We start from the raw sequence: 16,339 nt of genomic DNA, 5'->3' as shown, positions 1-16,339 counted from the left end.
TGACATTATGTAGGTGGGGAGGGTAAAAGTTGGGTAGGAGGTAAAGATTCACACGTGCAAAGTGAGCGTGCAGAAGCTTCCGAAGCATAAGTTGATAAGGGTGCTCTCCACGCGTGGGGAGACTCCCCCTACCCCTTAACTATATTGGTGATACACTCCAGGTGGAAGGTGTGTGGGAACATATCCACAAAAACGAGGTTCTTCATTCTCAGGTTTTCGTTTTGAAACAATACATGCGTTACGTTGCTAATCAGCGTTATTGGGTTACATGATACGTAAATAATTTGCCCAATCAGTTGGTTGGAACTTAGAATGTTTAGGACGCTATTAGCCAAGCCACTTCTGGGGGGGTCCACAATAATTATCACGTTGGAGTTTTTCTCAGACACATTTTTAATTTCATTTGCAAATAATTCTTCCACTCTCCCTTGAATAAATTTATAATTCTTAATTTTATTCATTTCCGCATTTTTATTTGCACAAATAATGCTATCTTCGCAAATATCGATGCCAACGATGTGTACGTCTTTCCCCTTCAGTTCATTCGCGGCACAAATACTTATGGTGCCCGTGCCACAGCACAAGTCAAATATATAGTTTTTTTTTTTCTCACTGATGTTGATGTAATCAATTACTTTCTTGTATAGAATTTCACAGCTGGTATGATTTACTTGAAAAAAACAGGACGGTGTTAACAGGAAACGATTGTTGAGAATGATTTCCTCTAAGTATTCCATTCCCCATAAGTGTTCATTTGGGGATTGGCTTGTCGAGTCATTCGAATTTTCATGTTCCTGTAGATAAAGTGAAACAACTTTATAGTCAGCGAAGCTCATGCACGCTTCGTCCTTCTTTTTTGTGAGCCTATTTATCAGCAGTTTCTTTATTTCCTTCTTCTTCTTTTGATCCAGTGAGTAAGTCTGTACAGTGATCATGAGCTCCTTCCGGCTGTTGAAGCGCACGACGAGGATTCTCCAAACGCCTGCAATGAGGTGATGGTGTGGGAGCAGTGTATCGCGAATGTGTCAATGGTATACTCAACGGTCATAAAAGGGTGTACTACGCTATCATACAATATGAAGCGGTTCGCTGAACAAGGATTCGCTCTGGTATCCGCCTAGAAACCTTACCTGTTTTGTACACCCTGTCGAAGACCGGGTAATTGGAATCCTTAATTATGCTCTTCATCTCCTGCACTACCTCCTTCATGCAGGCATGAATGTGCACACAGTTGTCGACGCTCTTAACGATGGGGTTTAAGTAGTACGCCTGCTTCTGCTTCTTGTTTCTCAGTTTTGTGCTCTGTGACTCGTTTATGGGAGAGGCGCTGTTACTAATATTGTGTTCGCTAAAGTTGCAGTTGTTATCATCGGTACCGTTTTTATCTTCACCCGTATCATTAACATCTGTCTTCATCTTCCCTGTGACAAACCCAATTTCCACATTATTATTTTCGTCATACGAAATGGTGAACTCGCATTTGTTACGGTATCCATTGATTCCTCTTTCGTCCGGAAACAAAGGGCCATCAACCTCAAATTCATAATTTTTCATTTTTTTGTCCACGGAAAATTCCCTGCTGATGCTGCCGCTCGGCTTCACATCACACAGGACAGTTTTGTTGAAACAGCTATCCCTGCTTGTTTCGTTTTTCTTATTTTTTTTTTCACTGTTATTACTGCTCGTGGGGTTCCCTCCATGCATGTTCGACGGGGCACCTGCACTGGCGCTCCCACCGGTACTCGCCTCGCCCGTGCTGCCCATATGGAGTTCATCATCGGGGAGGTCAGCTTCCATGTCCCCAAAAAGTATACTTTGTTTTTCCCATTTATTTCTCAAGTTTGTCAAAATTTGATCTCTGCATTTTTGTAAAAATTGGTGCTTAATTTTAATTTGATCTTCATAAGGGTATTTATAAAAGGGAGTTACAAAGTTCTCTATGCTTTTGCTCTTTTGTGCCTTATTCATTTTGATAACTGTTTGCAGATCTGGCAGTTCGTCCTCCGTCTCTACCTCCCTCTTCATGTTATCTTCCGCAGATTTGTCCATTCTTTGTCTCTTCGCTCTTTTTTCACTACTATTATTATCTCCCCGGTAATCTTCACCTCCACTGTGATCATCGTCGACCTTGTGCCCATCGTTATCTTTCCCATCGGGCTGATTCTCTTGAAGGAACTTCCTCTTCTGAGCATACTTGGAAAATTTATTTATTTTAATAACTGACAAGCTGTCATTCGGGTAGATGCGCTTATTTTCTATCATCTTTTCGAAAACCTTCAAATCTTCTTGGCACTTAAAGCGAATGTATGCTAAGGGTTTGTTTCGAGGCACAAAGGTGTCATAGAAAGGGGCCTTAATATTATTCCTCAGCCATTTGTTCAGTCTCTTCTTATTCATATATTTTAGTGTATAGCTGAAAATGCTCAGAACGTTGCTTCTCACCAGTTTGGTGTTCGCATTACTTTCCTTCATAGTGCCATTCGAGTAATCGTCTGAGAAATTGCCTGCGTAATTGTTTAATGAAAGATACACGTTGCTGCTGCCGTTTCTTATGAGGTTCTGTGACCCCATGGCAATGATGGCTTCCTTATTGTCGTCCATTTTGTAGTTCCTTTTTGTTCTTCCTTTCCTTTTCTTCGTAACAAACAGAAGGAGGGGCCTGCAGCTTGGCGTAGTTATATTTCGTACACAGGAAATCCCTTTTGCGTAGAAAAGAAGCAAAGAGGCTATTAAAAGGAGGCGACGCTTCCTCATTCAAGGGTCCGCCTGTGTCACCAGTTATATATCCACCCATGCAGGCGCTCACACAATTGCGCGCGTTACAATATTCGTAAGGGTTAGAAGTGTTTTACACTCCACACGGTAAAGTCAACATGGGTTCAGTACACTTCTTAGTGGTCGTGTCCGCGTGCAGGTCAATGTGACAACAGGAACGCCGTTCCCCAGTTGGTGATACGCAGAAAAAAACTTTCTGCGTTAAAGGAATAATAACACCAAAAAATGGGGGGAATAATAAAATGGTACAATGGGACAAATGTATATAACAATGGAAACAAAACAAAACAGAGGCAAGGAAAATGCTTAACAATATAACCCGCATACATGTAACGAGCATACATGTGTTGCGTACAAGTATATAGCAATTTCAAGGAATGCAACATATCCTTGTAAACCCTCGTTTATCGCTAAAGAAAAAATATGTCATCTCGAAAATTTGGCCAAATGGGATACAAGGCACACTTCGTACGCGCCGTTCATACAAATATTCCGTGATGCGCTTTATATATATATATATATATATATATTTTTTTTTTTTTTTTTTTTGAGTAATGCACAAACAGGGAGTAAGAAATCCTCCTTTGTGCAAGAGGCTAGTTGGTGAGTTGCCCTGTCGACGCATTGCCGAGTTCCCTCTGTGACAAGTACTCCCTTGTCACTTTCCTCATTTTTGTTAAATTTTTGAAAGAATAATTGTTCCCCCCACGCTTCTCACAAATGTGCCGATACATATACCCTTGAGCGGTACGCCTCGCTTGGGTCCCTGCGGGGGAATACACGTACGCTTTTCCCCCCGGACAAAGCCACGTGGATATTCTTTTTTTCCCTTTTTCCCCCCTCTTTCGAATTGTAAGCAAAAATGTGGGATGATTAGCAAATGCATAAATAGTTTGGACACCCTTCTTTAATTATAATAAGAAGAAAGAAACACCTAAATGGAACATGCGGGGAGGGGCATCAACCTTGTCCACTCCTAAACCCCATTAAGCAGCAACGCGGAGGCATGTTCGTTTGAACAGATGAAACCGTTTGTGCGTATCCAAATGGTACAGTTCTTATATTTTCTGCCCCATTGGAGGTAAAAAAAAAAAAAAATAGTTCTATTCCCCCTTTACCGTTATTGGCTCCCCCCAACAGCATTGCAGTAATTGAGAAAAATGAAAAAAAATGTACAACCGTGTTTGGAACAGATATGTGTTAATATGTCCCCCCACCTATCCATTCAGTTCAATCCTGGGTGCACCTTCATTGAATGACTGATAATTTTAACGCGTCCTCCCATATACCGAATGAAGAAAAATTGTGCTGTTCACTTAAAAATTCATAATAAAAATAAGTTGTTTAGTGATAAAGTAAAGAGAGACCCGAACTGGGTCCTGAATAAGTACCTATGTGAAAACAGCTTCATGAGGTGGCCGTTTTGTTCATTCCTTTTTTTGCGCCCCATGGGAAGGATCTCCTTCTCCCAACGCCCTCTATACCATAAGACATAACACACCAACGACAGATAAAAAGCAAAAATGCAAAAAATATTTCACTACTGCATGTTTAAGCTGCGTTTTTAGTGTTTAAATGGGAACACAATGAAGTTAGGAAGCCCCAGGGGATGTGCTTTCTAAAGCAAAAACATCAAAAAAAAAAAAAAAAAAAATCAAACAAAAGGGAAGGGGGAAATAAGGGGTAAGTATGTACATCCTATCGACGCCATGGTGGGGTTGTGATTCAGTCAGATGTGTTCCCCCTTCTACGGGGCAACATATCTCCCCAGGGAGTTTTTTCTTTTTTTTTCCCCCTCTCTCCGTTTTAGGTACTACTTTACCCTCCCACTGCTTCGTCCCTTCAGATGGAGCCTCTTATTTTTATTTCAAATGAATACGACATTTAAATTTTTATTCTCCTCCTACCGTACGTTGTGTGTGGAAATTTCCCTCCTCATACTTTGTCCCTTTTTCTCCTTAAGCGCCTTTTATGGTCGCTACTTATGCTACTACTCCTGCTGCTACTACTGTCTCCACTCCTGCCACCACTACTGCCACTACTATTGTAACTTCCCTTACCACTGCCCCTATCACTACTGGAGAGGCTACGAGATAAGTTTCTCCTCCTTTGGGTGGCCCTTCTATCTTCAACTTCTCTTCTTTCGCTTCTCCTTCTGCGTTTCGAAGAGCCTCGCCAAGAGTCGCTTCGCCCCCCACGGCTGCTGCTACTACCAGCACAACTCCCGCTGCCAACGCTACGCTTCCTTTGCCGACGGCCGCTGCTGCTACTACTCCTTCCACGACTTTCGCTCCGTTCCCTGCGCCTACTTCGCCCGCGCCCATCAGGGCATTCGCCTCTATGACGATTCTCCCTACTACCACTCCTGCCACATTCCCCTCTTCGGGGCGACCCCCTCTCCGCACCAAAGTTTTCCCCTCTATCGTCCCTGCGACTGAAACGGTCAGAACGTCCTCCCTCGAGGGTAATTTTCTCCCCACGGTACTTCCCCCTTTTGCACGCAATCTGCACGTCAGAAGATCGCTCTCTTCTCGGGGGCATTTTTGCATGGTGCGTCTTATATGTAGACAGTGGTTGATAGATGATATAAATTTTTCGTCCGTACAAATAGGACTCATTTTTCTGCATAATTTTAGCAGAAGTTTCTTTGTCGTAAACTTCAACCAGTGCTTCCTTCAAGGATCTGCTTTTTTTGGCATCGGTTTTCACCTTCTGTCGTTCCGCCGCCCTATTCGCAGGAACATCATACAAGTGTATCTTTTTAATTTCTCCACAATCTTTGAAAAAGTCGATTATGTCGTTTTCGTTACATTTGTAAAAAATATTGGAGATTTTTAATTTGAGTGGATTTTTTTCCCCAAATGGGTTTTCAAGATCTTCACTCATAATTCTCATTTTACGATTAATTTCACTTTGTTTTTTGTCTAGGTAGGACAAAACACTGTCTATATTTATGCTAACTTTGTACGTTCTTTTAGACACCCCTAATGTGATAATATCATTGTTGGAAATTTTGTACTTATTATGAATTTCACACAAGTTACTGTTCAGCCTCGTCCTTGACTTGGATCCCACATCTACAAGGTACAGATGGTAATCCTTCGAAAAAAACAGGACACAATGGAATCTTGAGATGGATGGGTTTAAGCAGATAATATCATTTTGCTCATTTTTCCCAAATGATATATATTCCTTCTTTTCGAATATGTAATTTTGTGTTTTCTCCTCCACGGTTATGCGTCCACTAGAAGAGAAGTGATCGTTTCCTGCAAGACTCCTTTTAGTTTCCTTCACTAGCTCATCATTATATGCACAGTCATCCTCCTCTTGTATTATTTTCCTTTCTAAGTACTTTTCCTCTATCGAAATATCTGCTACAAGGCAGGGATCTGTCTGCATGTTACAGTTCCTTAAGAGCCATGTGTATATCTCCGTGTTTTGGGCAAGGTCGTTTCTTATGCTCATGTAGATTCTGCCTAAATTGTTTTGTCCTTTTTTCTCGCAAACTCCAAAAAAGAAGAAATCCTTCCTCATTTTTTTATTTTGCACTTTTTCTACATCTTCCATGTTCATTTTGTACACAATTTCTCGCTTTCCTGTCTCTTTTAAATTTTCTCTCATTTTTTCATACTTGCGGAATTTGTCCCTTTGGAGCATGTCCATCCAAGTCAGTTTGTTTCGATTCCAATTGGGGTTCTGCGAAGGTGAGGGATGTAAAAAAAGGGGGGGGTTCCACATGGTATATTACCATGGTACTTTCGCATATTTCTTTCATATGCTATTCCATGCACTACTTCATTTGCTACTCCACGTGAGCATCCCCACGCGGCGGGATGCCTCACTGCTTACCTCGCCGAGGTAGGGTGAAATGGCCTCTAAATCCGAGACAGCCATCTTGTTAACCACCTGGGCGATATTCTCCAGCGCCTTCCGTCTGCATTCTGGTAATTCCCCCTGCTCATAATAAATAGCTGTTTCGCTCTGAAATAGTTCTGTAGCCTTGTTTTCGTTTATTACTTTCCAGTAGACCTCGCTGTCGAACTGTGCGCCGACATTTTCTCTATAATTCGCCTTGGCCTTGTCAACATTTTCAAATTGATTTCGCAAAAAAAAATAACAGTGGTATGGGGAAATAAAACTAATGTCGTTAAAACTTATTTCACAAATGTAGTGAAAATTTAAGTAGTTGTGCGGTCCACTGAAAATATCAATTGATGTAAAAATACATTCTTCCTTGTATTCGTTTTCTTCCTGCACGATCGTTTCCAGGTTTCCCTTCATTTTGTTTTAATCATTTTTCATGCGCCTTCTCTTTTTAGAGCGTAGCCATAGTTTTCTCCTTTACAGTAGTTGGGAGGTGAGGTTCGTTTGCCCCTAGGGGGTACTCCTACGTGTGGGCATGGATATGAGTATGTTCGTTAAAGAAGAGCCACAAAACGGATATTTCAAATGCGAACACGTTATTCATACCTACGTACGATGCGGGTGTAGGTTGGTATGCCTTTATCATTTTGGCATGGTTCGAACTGTTCCCGATTCGTGCTTAACGCGAACTGGCAGCCTACTAAGCCGATTTTTTTTTTTTTTTTTTTTTTTTTTTTTTTTTTCCTCCAGGAATAAATTGTAACGGTTTTATTATTTTATTATTTTTTCTTTTTAAATGGGTATTTGGTGAGCCAACACGATAAGGAGTACTGTCCGCCTAGAACATTACAAATGTTACGTTTTTTTTTTTCCTTTCTTCTTTTTTTTTTGTACCCACATTTTTATAAATGTAGGAGGACATTTTTTCACGATAAAACCTCTCTCTATATGACCCAATTCGAACACCAGGTTGATCGCACGTGCGAAAGACGAACTATGTTCTACACCTCTTCATAGCACAGGATAAGAAGCCGAATTGCAATTCCTACAAAGTTCTGAAATATTCTACTACATACTGGAGAAGCTATCGCTGTCGTTCCAATTCTCAATTTATTTATTTATTTATTTTTTTTTTTTACAAAATTTGGCATTTTCGAGGGCGTTATTTATTCCCAGGAAGGTGCACATAGAAGAAATATATTTTTCTCCCCATAAGATGCACCCCTGTTAGTGAATCTCTGTGATTTTTTACCCAACTCATTCGGCGGTAACCTTTTAACGCCATTCACCCGTCTTACACGCACGCAGACGTTTGGTAGATCGCACAGTTCGCGCAGTACCTCGTCCTCGAATTTCCACTCCCCACCTTCCTTGAATGATCATCCTATCAAAGGCACTGCACTTCCTGTCATCCCAGAATGAGCGAAACGTAAAGGTACATCGTATGAAAATTCCAGACATAATCAAGCTGCTCAACAGACATAAGGAAATAAAGCAAGATGACCTGGACAACATAAACATACAAATCATTAACACCCTAAATGATATCAACCCGAGCAAAATTATAAACAACATAGTAAATAATAATGTGAGAAAAAAGGACGATTTAAAATCGTTAAAAAAAAAAATTTATTTCAACCATTTGTTACTCAAAACAGGGCTCGAAAGGGGAAACCTCTTCAAGGCGTACGAATGTAAGGAAGAGACAAGCGGAAGTACCAACTCACAAAATGAGGCCACAGCGAAAGATAGTGAGGTTGGGCAGGTTGGCCAGGTTGGCCAGGTTAGCGGTGTGCACAAAAATATATATGGAAGGAATAGGAGGAGGGTGAAAATGATCAAAGGATCCCAAAGCAGCGACAGTGAAAAAAACACTCAAGGTAATGAAAAAGGAGAGTTGAACATGGAGGTGCTTTGCGATGTGCCCAATGGAGAACACCAAAGGGGAAGAGAAAAATTTACCTCCTTCGAATTAGCAAATAATTACTCCAACTTCATCCTGGATAATATTTTGAGACATGTCTGCTCGTACATTTACAACTACAAAATATTAAACAAAATAAATCAGGAGGAGAATAAGGGGCACGAACTCGTTTCGCTCTTCTTAATGTCCAGCATATTTCACAACTTCTTTGAATTAAAATTTGGGTATTCCTACATAGTGCATTTTCTCAATGGGCTAAAGTTATACAAAATTAAGGGAAATATAAATGTCGATCATCTGGTCTTCGACTTGATTGACGGGTATGTTGCTGATGTAGAACACAGGGGAGATATGCTCTCCGAGGGAGAAGCAGACCCCGTTTTGGAAAAGGTTTACGACGTGTCCTTCGTTATAGACTACCTGAGTAGGAATGCAAACAGAAGCAGTCACCAAATAGCCCAGGGGCACAATTTCTGCTTGCACACATTTGAGGATGCGAAAAAAAGGCAAACATATGTATTGAACATGAAAGATAAAATATTACTAAGTTACAGCGCACAGGAGTCTTATTTAAACCACTTTTTACAAATTTTGCAAAATAAGTACAATACTGAAAGGATGAGTTTTTCAAGTTACTGTCTTTTGATCCATATGTATAGCATGTCCAATCATTTCGTAGTGAACATGTTTTCCTCTCTTCCCTTGTCATTTCTGAAGAATAAAATGGACACAAATATGAGCAATTTAATCATTTTATTAAATTCGTGCATTTTTTTCTTAAGAGGAAAGTCATTTTTAAATACGCTGAACGCGTTTCACGTTCACGTAGTATCAGAAGGTGAGGGAAAATTAATTGAGGACAACGATTACATGCAGAACGATTATGTGCAGAACGATTACCTGCACAACGTGAAGGAAAAAATATACGCGTTGACAGAGCAGCTAATAAATTACATCTTTCAGAACAAAGGAACACTCAATAATAATCATTTGTTGCAATTATTTGAGATTCTATCATTTGTAAAATATAACAAATCGCTCTTCAGTTACATTTTTAACAAAATGAACGAAAGTCTTTGCTTGCTGGACAAATATCAAATTTTTTATTTTTTAAATTCTCTGTCAAATTACGACATTGTGTGCAAAGGCGCAAAAAGGGATATTTCCATACACACGTATAAACAACTGCAAGAGTATTCACCTAAGGAGAGGCAGCGTTTGGAGGGATACCTCCGTGCGCACCATTAGGGGGAGCAGTCCCATTAGACGGCGTTGTCAGAATTGTGACATCGCTAAAAGGAAACTTGGCAACATTATAATGTCAGCTCCATTTGAAAAAAAAAAAACTCTTTCAACAATTAAGCAGACAGCAGCGCAATGATAACTGTGCGATAGGAACACAGTGTTGGCTGTGTGCGAGATTAAAATTTCAAACGTAGAAATATCATACGACTTTGGATGAGACAAAAATATGAAGCGATGCCGACTATTTCGCACCCCTTTGGACAAAGCGATGATTCGGCTTCATGTCAAATATTTTTATCAGCTTAAAGAAGTAAATTTGTTTTCCCCGCACATTTTCAACCCGCTGTGATTTTTCTTCCTCCGATTTTGCGAAAGGTTCACTGTGTACTCCATCCTTATTGGAATGACTAGTTCCATTAGGTATTCCTCCGTTGGTAGAATTATCAGAATTTCTATCTGAACACCGACCATTTTGGTACATGTCCACCTGAGCGGAGGGCGAAATGCCCTCCGGTGGGTCACCAGAAAATGGCGCTTTCAATTTCGCCTCCAAAACTTTTTTTAAATAAATGTTGAAACTTTGCAGGTTATAAATGTTCACGCTTTCATCCAGTACTAAATAGTAGGGGTACGGCAGGGCGCTCTCAAAAAGGTTTTGCACTTCTCCCTGAAAAGAGGAACGAAAAGGGGAAGAGATAAACGAGTGAAGGTTGTTCTCATGCGGGTATAGAGGGGGGTTACATATAGAGTTGCAGTCACATGTGTGTCCATCTATAGTGGCGCTCCTTCCAGTTTTATTTTTTTTTTTTTTTCTTTCCTTCCTTTGCAGCCAGCGCGACGTATAACCGCTATGGCGCATTCCCACCTTACCGTTGAACCCACAAGGCTAAGAACGACCTTGAACTGATTAACATTGTCCAGGAACAAATACAATGGACAGTTGTGCAGCATCGTTGAGTAGATGCTTTTAAGTATCCCGCAGAGATACTCTGCATCGAACGTTTTTTTCTGTCTAATAAAATACACAAAGGCACGCTTAACCAATTCGTCGTTAATTATATTACTTATGTTTTTAATGTGACTTATGAGGATCCTTAAGTTTGGGAAAATTTGCAGATTATTTAAATCCATTTTGTACGAAACAATGCTGTAATAAAATTGCATGAAGGCATCATAGTAGTTGTTCGAAAATAATATGTGATGATCATTTAAGTCGTAGAGGCAAATTTTAGACAAGTACACGGGGTGCATGTTATAGTACAAGTTGCTCGTTCTATAGGTACATTCCAGGTCTTCCTCCGATTCATTTGTATAAATATTGCCACTATCCACGTCATGCTGTTCCCACTCCGTTTTGCTTATTCTGTAAGAGTATATATTTTTTGTACTGTAAGGATTTTTGCACTTTAAAATGTCTTTATTTTTTTTCATATAACTTAAATTATCGAAGTACCAGTCATACACATTTGGAAAGAGGGTTTTTTTTTTTTTGTAAAATTTTAAGGACGTAAATAAAATCCCAGGCTTCTTAATGTGAACGAAGTAGGTTCCCTTGGACTTCTGGTAGTAGTACTCCCTAATGTAGTAGTTATACACTTTCCTTATTTCGTTGTAGTTGGCCGGCATCTTTCTCCTGGTGCAGTTGGGGTGGCCACTTAGTCTCATATATTTATTGTATTTTTTTTCTTTTCTTTCAAAATCGTCATTTGTTTTTTTTTTTTTTTTTGTTTTGTTTTTTTTTTTTTTTTTTTTTTTTTTTTTTTTTCTTTTTTTTTTTCTTTTTTTTTTCTTTTTTTTTTTCTGTTGAAATTGAAATTTATCTTATGCTATTCACTTTGTGAACACATAAGCGGATCTCCCCATGCGGTGAAAAGATGGCCTCCTGCTTGCTCAACCATGTTAGACGTGTCAAATGGGGTTGGACTTCCTAATCATGCAGTTTGAAGCAGCCTTGTAGAGCGTAACAACATGCTCATAACTCTTCCCACTAAATTACCATTTTAACAATTATAGTGATTTTCTTTAAATAGCTAACATGGTGGTGCCCATGGAAGCGAGATGGAGTTAGGGGGAAATACACACAAGTGGGTAGTGTACCGGTAAGGGATGACCCGATGGGGAAATGAACCTGCGAACAAGTCGACAAAGATATACACTACCAATCAATGCTAAGAGACTAACGCACATGTGGTAGTGATATACATGTCAAATAACATCTTTGAGGGGCTTGCACAGATACCTTCAAAAAAAAAAGTGCGCGTAGAAAAGTGGACTTCTTCCACAAGGCGTGGAAGGCCAAGGGCTGGGAATGGTGTGGTGTGCGGTACATTTACAACGCGGTGCATCTACGCACGATTCGATTTAAAGAAAAGTTAACAGAAAAAAATATTAAAGTTTTCGGGGGCGCAAGGAGAATGCGTTTATATATACACATCCAAACATATGGATTATATTAAAGTAAGCGTATACGCCATGCTTTCGACAAAATGGTGATAAATATTAAAGGAAATCAATTTAATAAAATAGCCAAGATATGAAAAAAGTAGAGTGCTCATATAAGGCACGCACGGAAAAAATACGCGTGACAAAATCTCGGGAGCCTCCGACGACGCTGCTTTATCGTACAGCAGGGGAACTCCACGCAGCGCTACGTACGCGTAGCGAAGGAATCTGGGGTGCTTCTATCCTCTTTTTCCACTTTGCGGGCAATAATTCACGGAACACGCAAAGAAACAGGTAAAGAGGCAGACCAGTATAAGGTAGGCCCAACAGAGACGTCAGGCCTGCTTTAATTAAATCATAGGCAGGGGAATATTATCAGATAACACAAAAAAAAAAAAAAAAAAAAAAATCAGTTAGAACATCAAAGATGCGTTATAAGTGAATGTAAAAGTGTAGGGCATTTCTGTTAGTTCACTTGGTAAATTTTCTGTGGCAACAATAGTGGAAAGGTCCATTTCGGTGGAGGCAAATTATGCTTTTTAAATCGTAAGGGGAGGGTAATTCTTCACTCTGCTTAAACAATCGGTTACTTCACCATGTGTTCAGGGTTTACATTCATTATATATATTTTTTTCATTTCCTCCCCAATTGGTTATCATGATAATAGGCCAATTTTAATTTGCTTTTCTTCTCATCCCCTGTAGGTGATTTATTGCCCAACGGTGTGTCTGTTTTTTTTTTTTTTTTTTTTTTTTTTTAAATGACGTAGGTTGAGAAGATGTATTATTGGCCACACCCACAGTTGTTACGACCAACGTAGCCCTGACGAATAATACGTTGCTTCCCCACTCAGTAGTAAGGCTTCTCCATCAGAACAGGCGTGGTGTGGGAGGCTCGCTTGTCCTCTCCCCAGAAGGACGCCTCGGGGTCGAGCATCTCATCCTTCCTAGTATTGGCGGTTTTTCCGTACGCTTCTGCCTGATCCATCTTATCATACTTATCATCTTGAGCCTTCTTCCTGAAGTAAAACAAGGAGGCTACTGCGACGACACAAACAGCTCCAGTTACTCCGATAATAATTAGTAGCATCTTCTTCTTATGTTTGCCGTCCGGATTTTCATAATCCTCCTTAAATTCTTCCTTTATGATAACTTCGTTATTTTCCTTAATTTCTGCTCTCTTCTCTACACAGTTACAAACGTAAAAGTTGCAGGTACTATTGGAAATGTGTTCAGGCTCACATGGACATTTGATACTCTCCTTATCGGTGGAGATAAATATCCTTGGCAAGACAATCCGTTCCTTATCAACACTGTACAGATTCATATTTCTCGACTGTTTCTTAATTTCTCTTTCAATTTCATCTTTGTATATGCTGCATGGAAATTCATTGTCTACTTCTTGAGGGTGAGATAACGCTGTTGTTGCAAAAAAATTTTTGTCATTAATGAGACACGTAGGTTTGGTATTAAAAATGTAACACTTATTATTTACAGAATCGAAATTTGCCCAGTTATATCCTCTTCCTTTACTCTTAAAATTGTCTGAGTTAAATGCACCCACTGGAAGAAAGGCACTTTTAATCATGTCCCGATTATTTTGTCTAAATCCCTCTTGTATTTTTTCATAATCTGTCAGTTCTTCTTCGTACTGACGTGGTTGATCTGAAGCGCTAGCTTCGAAAACGATTCGGTTGCATTCCCGTAGGCTCCTTGCCTCCACTTCATTAACGTATGGTATTTCTTCACAGTTCCCATCCACCCATAATCCAAATTTTGCGTTTCCTAAATTTTTACGCGGGCACTTGTTTTCCCAATCATTACTTACGTTTTTGCTTAAATACACCAGGTTGTCAAATTTTTCATTTTTATCTGGCTTGAAGCAAAACATGGCGTCTTTATTTTGTGAATCTGGGCTACAGTATCGTGGACCCATATTTTCTTGCGCTGACAAATACAACATGTAACATGTTTTATTCTTTTCGTCATAAACAGCTGGATGTCTGTAAGATGTATTTTGATCCTCTGCAATGACAAAGCTGGCTGCATGCGTTTTACACAAGGCTATATCATTTAATTTCATCAAATCTGCATTTTCTTTATACCTCTCTTTAAGGTTTGCTATTGTTATAGGGGAAATGTGGTCATCTGCATTGGGGAAGGCGAAACCTCCTTCCTTCAACCTCTGAGCTCCTGTAGCTACGGGTGTTAAGAAGCTAACGTTAGAATTTTCTATAACGATACCCTTTCCAAAAACTGGACATTTTCCAGCTGGTATTCTATACTTGGAATTTCCCACTTCTGCATCTTCCCCTAAATCAATTCTAATCCCGGAATTGTGTGCTCTTTCTAAATCATACTTTTCCATGAAGGCTTTCCATGGGTTACTCATTCGTATACTTCTCTCAATGATAGGCCCCTTTTCCAATGAAGCGTTGTTAGCACTGCGGGTCAATCTGGTGGTCTTCTGGTTTCGTTCGCACTTACCCATGTGCACTAGGCACTGAGCGCTTAAAAATAGTATGTAGTATATTTTATTCATATTGTGTTGTTAATTTGTGATTTAAGAGAAAGGTAGATATTTGGTTTTTCTCCCTCTCTTCATTAATCGGAAGGAAAGTAGTAGCAACCGAGTTCAGGTAGCCACTAACAGATTAACCGTTGGCAAAAATTCGCCGTCACACAGGTGAGCAGTTTCACGGTTACAAACTCGCGCAGTAGCAGAAGTGCAAAAATTACACACGCTTCGTAAATTACATGTAAAATGTTTGAAAACCCTTATTTGCCCTAGGAGCCTCTAGGGTGTAGAAAGGGAAGTTACAAAAGGAAAAAGGGTAGCAAAAGAAAACAAATAAAATTAGGATTTTGGAAAAAAATGACAAAAATTGGAAAATTGGTGAGTGTAGCAAATTTTGTAAATTTTGTAAATTTTGTAAATTTTGCAAATAAAGCAAAATTCGTAAATTCAGCAAAATTTGGTAAGTTGTGCAAATTCGATAAAATTAACAGCGTGTGAGAGATTAAATTTGCTTCCCTTATTTTTTTTTTTTTTTTTTTTTTTTTTTTTTTTTACATACACATTTGCGTAAATTTTTTGGTGGAAAATTACAACCCTGTAGATAATTTTCTACATGACATCAATAAAAGTGCCATGGGTTAATGGCAACAACTTCCGGTTCCCTTCTTCCTTATTGTGCGTTAAGAAGAGGTCCGCTGTTTTGGCCTCTCTTTGGTCGCATTAAATGAGAGACTCTCGCGGAAATGGGAACGGAAAGGGGCAAAAAAAGGAGGGGGGAGGAAAAAAACGAATAAGAAAGCGAATGAAAACGAGAGAAAAAAAGAAAACAAAAATAATGCAAACAGAAACGCAAGCAAAACGAGAGCAGAACACGGAAAAAACGTGAAGAAAAAGCGAACAAAAAGAAGCAAGAAATTAAGCAAAATTTTCCGTTGTAAAACAAGTTTTTCCCTGTAACTTCTCTTTTCCGCCTTAAAAGCGTTCTACACATAACAAAAGTTGAAGCAAAAGAAAAAGAAAAAACAAAAAAGAATCAAGCAGCAACAATAATTAATTGTGTAAATTTTGTGGATAATAATAATATACTCTCAAAAAAAAGAAAAAAAAAAATTCAGGTCATAAAGGGAAAAAAAAAAAAAAAAAAAAAAAAAGAGAAATCGTTCTGTTTTTATTTTACAACTCTTGCATGCTAGAACGGGAATTAAATCAGCAGAACAAAAAAAAAAAAAAAAAAAAAAAAAAAAAAGTCAAAATAATGGAAAAAATCCCAATAAGCACAATTGTAAGAAAAGCCAAAAATCATTGAATGTGCGTCTTTAATTTAAAAGTAAATAAAAGTACAAAACTTGAATTCACTTTTTTGCTTCTTTGGCAAAATTACCCATTTTGAGAAGTCGCAACTCTGTTTTTACCATTTTCTCTGTGAGTTTTTTTTTTCTCTCATGATCTTTTCCACCACAACCGCGGTGCTCAAATATATTGCATGTTTCACACGTGTAACTTTTGCTTAGTGGAAAAATGCAACTTGGAACATGCAGCTTGCCTCGAATGTGTAATTCTGCCTTATCTGGG

The 16,339-nt window shown here is 39.1% G+C and overlaps 5 protein-coding genes across 5 annotated transcripts; 1 reads left to right on the top strand and 4 right to left on the bottom strand.

Annotated features, from left to right (window-relative positions):
- Positions 1–128: 128 nt before the first annotated feature.
- PKNH_0931900 (RNA (uracil-5-)methyltransferase, putative) lies at positions 129–2,754 on the bottom strand (the record flags this gene model as incomplete). Its single annotated transcript, XM_002259307.1, has 2 exons — positions 129–982; positions 1,131–2,754. The coding sequence occupies 2 exons, from the start codon at positions 2,752–2,754 to the stop codon at positions 129–131; spliced, it is 2,478 nt and encodes an 825-aa protein (XP_002259343.1).
- A 1,956-nt stretch (positions 2,755–4,710) lies between these two features.
- Positions 4,711–7,056, bottom strand: PKNH_0931800 (FHA domain-containing protein, putative; the record flags this gene model as incomplete). The annotated part of the gene is made up of 2 exons (XM_002259306.1): positions 4,711–6,471; positions 6,625–7,056. 2 exons carry the CDS (start codon positions 7,054–7,056, stop codon positions 4,711–4,713), a joined length of 2,193 nt encoding a protein of 730 aa, XP_002259342.1.
- Positions 7,057–8,014: 958 nt separating this feature from the next.
- Positions 8,015–9,811, top strand: PKNH_0931700 (conserved Plasmodium protein, unknown function; the record flags this gene model as incomplete). The annotated part of the gene is made up of 1 exon (XM_002259305.1): positions 8,015–9,811. One exon carries the CDS (start codon positions 8,015–8,017, stop codon positions 9,809–9,811), a length of 1,797 nt encoding a protein of 598 aa, XP_002259341.1.
- A 238-nt stretch (positions 9,812–10,049) lies between these two features.
- PKNH_0931600 (conserved Plasmodium protein, unknown function) lies at positions 10,050–11,473 on the bottom strand (the record flags this gene model as incomplete). The annotated part of the gene is made up of 2 exons (XM_002259304.1): positions 10,050–10,475; positions 10,679–11,473. 2 exons carry the CDS (start codon positions 11,471–11,473, stop codon positions 10,050–10,052), a joined length of 1,221 nt encoding a protein of 406 aa, XP_002259340.1.
- A 1,626-nt stretch (positions 11,474–13,099) lies between these two features.
- Positions 13,100–14,791, bottom strand: PKNH_0931500 (apical membrane antigen 1; the record flags this gene model as incomplete). The annotated part of the gene is made up of 1 exon (XM_002259303.2): positions 13,100–14,791. One exon carries the CDS (start codon positions 14,789–14,791, stop codon positions 13,100–13,102), a length of 1,692 nt encoding a protein of 563 aa, XP_002259339.1.
- Positions 14,792–16,339: the final 1,548 nt, after the last annotated feature.

Source organism: Plasmodium knowlesi (genome assembly GCF_000006355.2).
Source record: "Plasmodium knowlesi strain H genome assembly, chromosome: 9".
NCBI classification, from domain to species: domain Eukaryota; phylum Apicomplexa; class Aconoidasida; order Haemosporida; family Plasmodiidae; genus Plasmodium; species Plasmodium knowlesi.
This window is presented reverse-complemented; position numbering and strand designations above follow the sequence as displayed.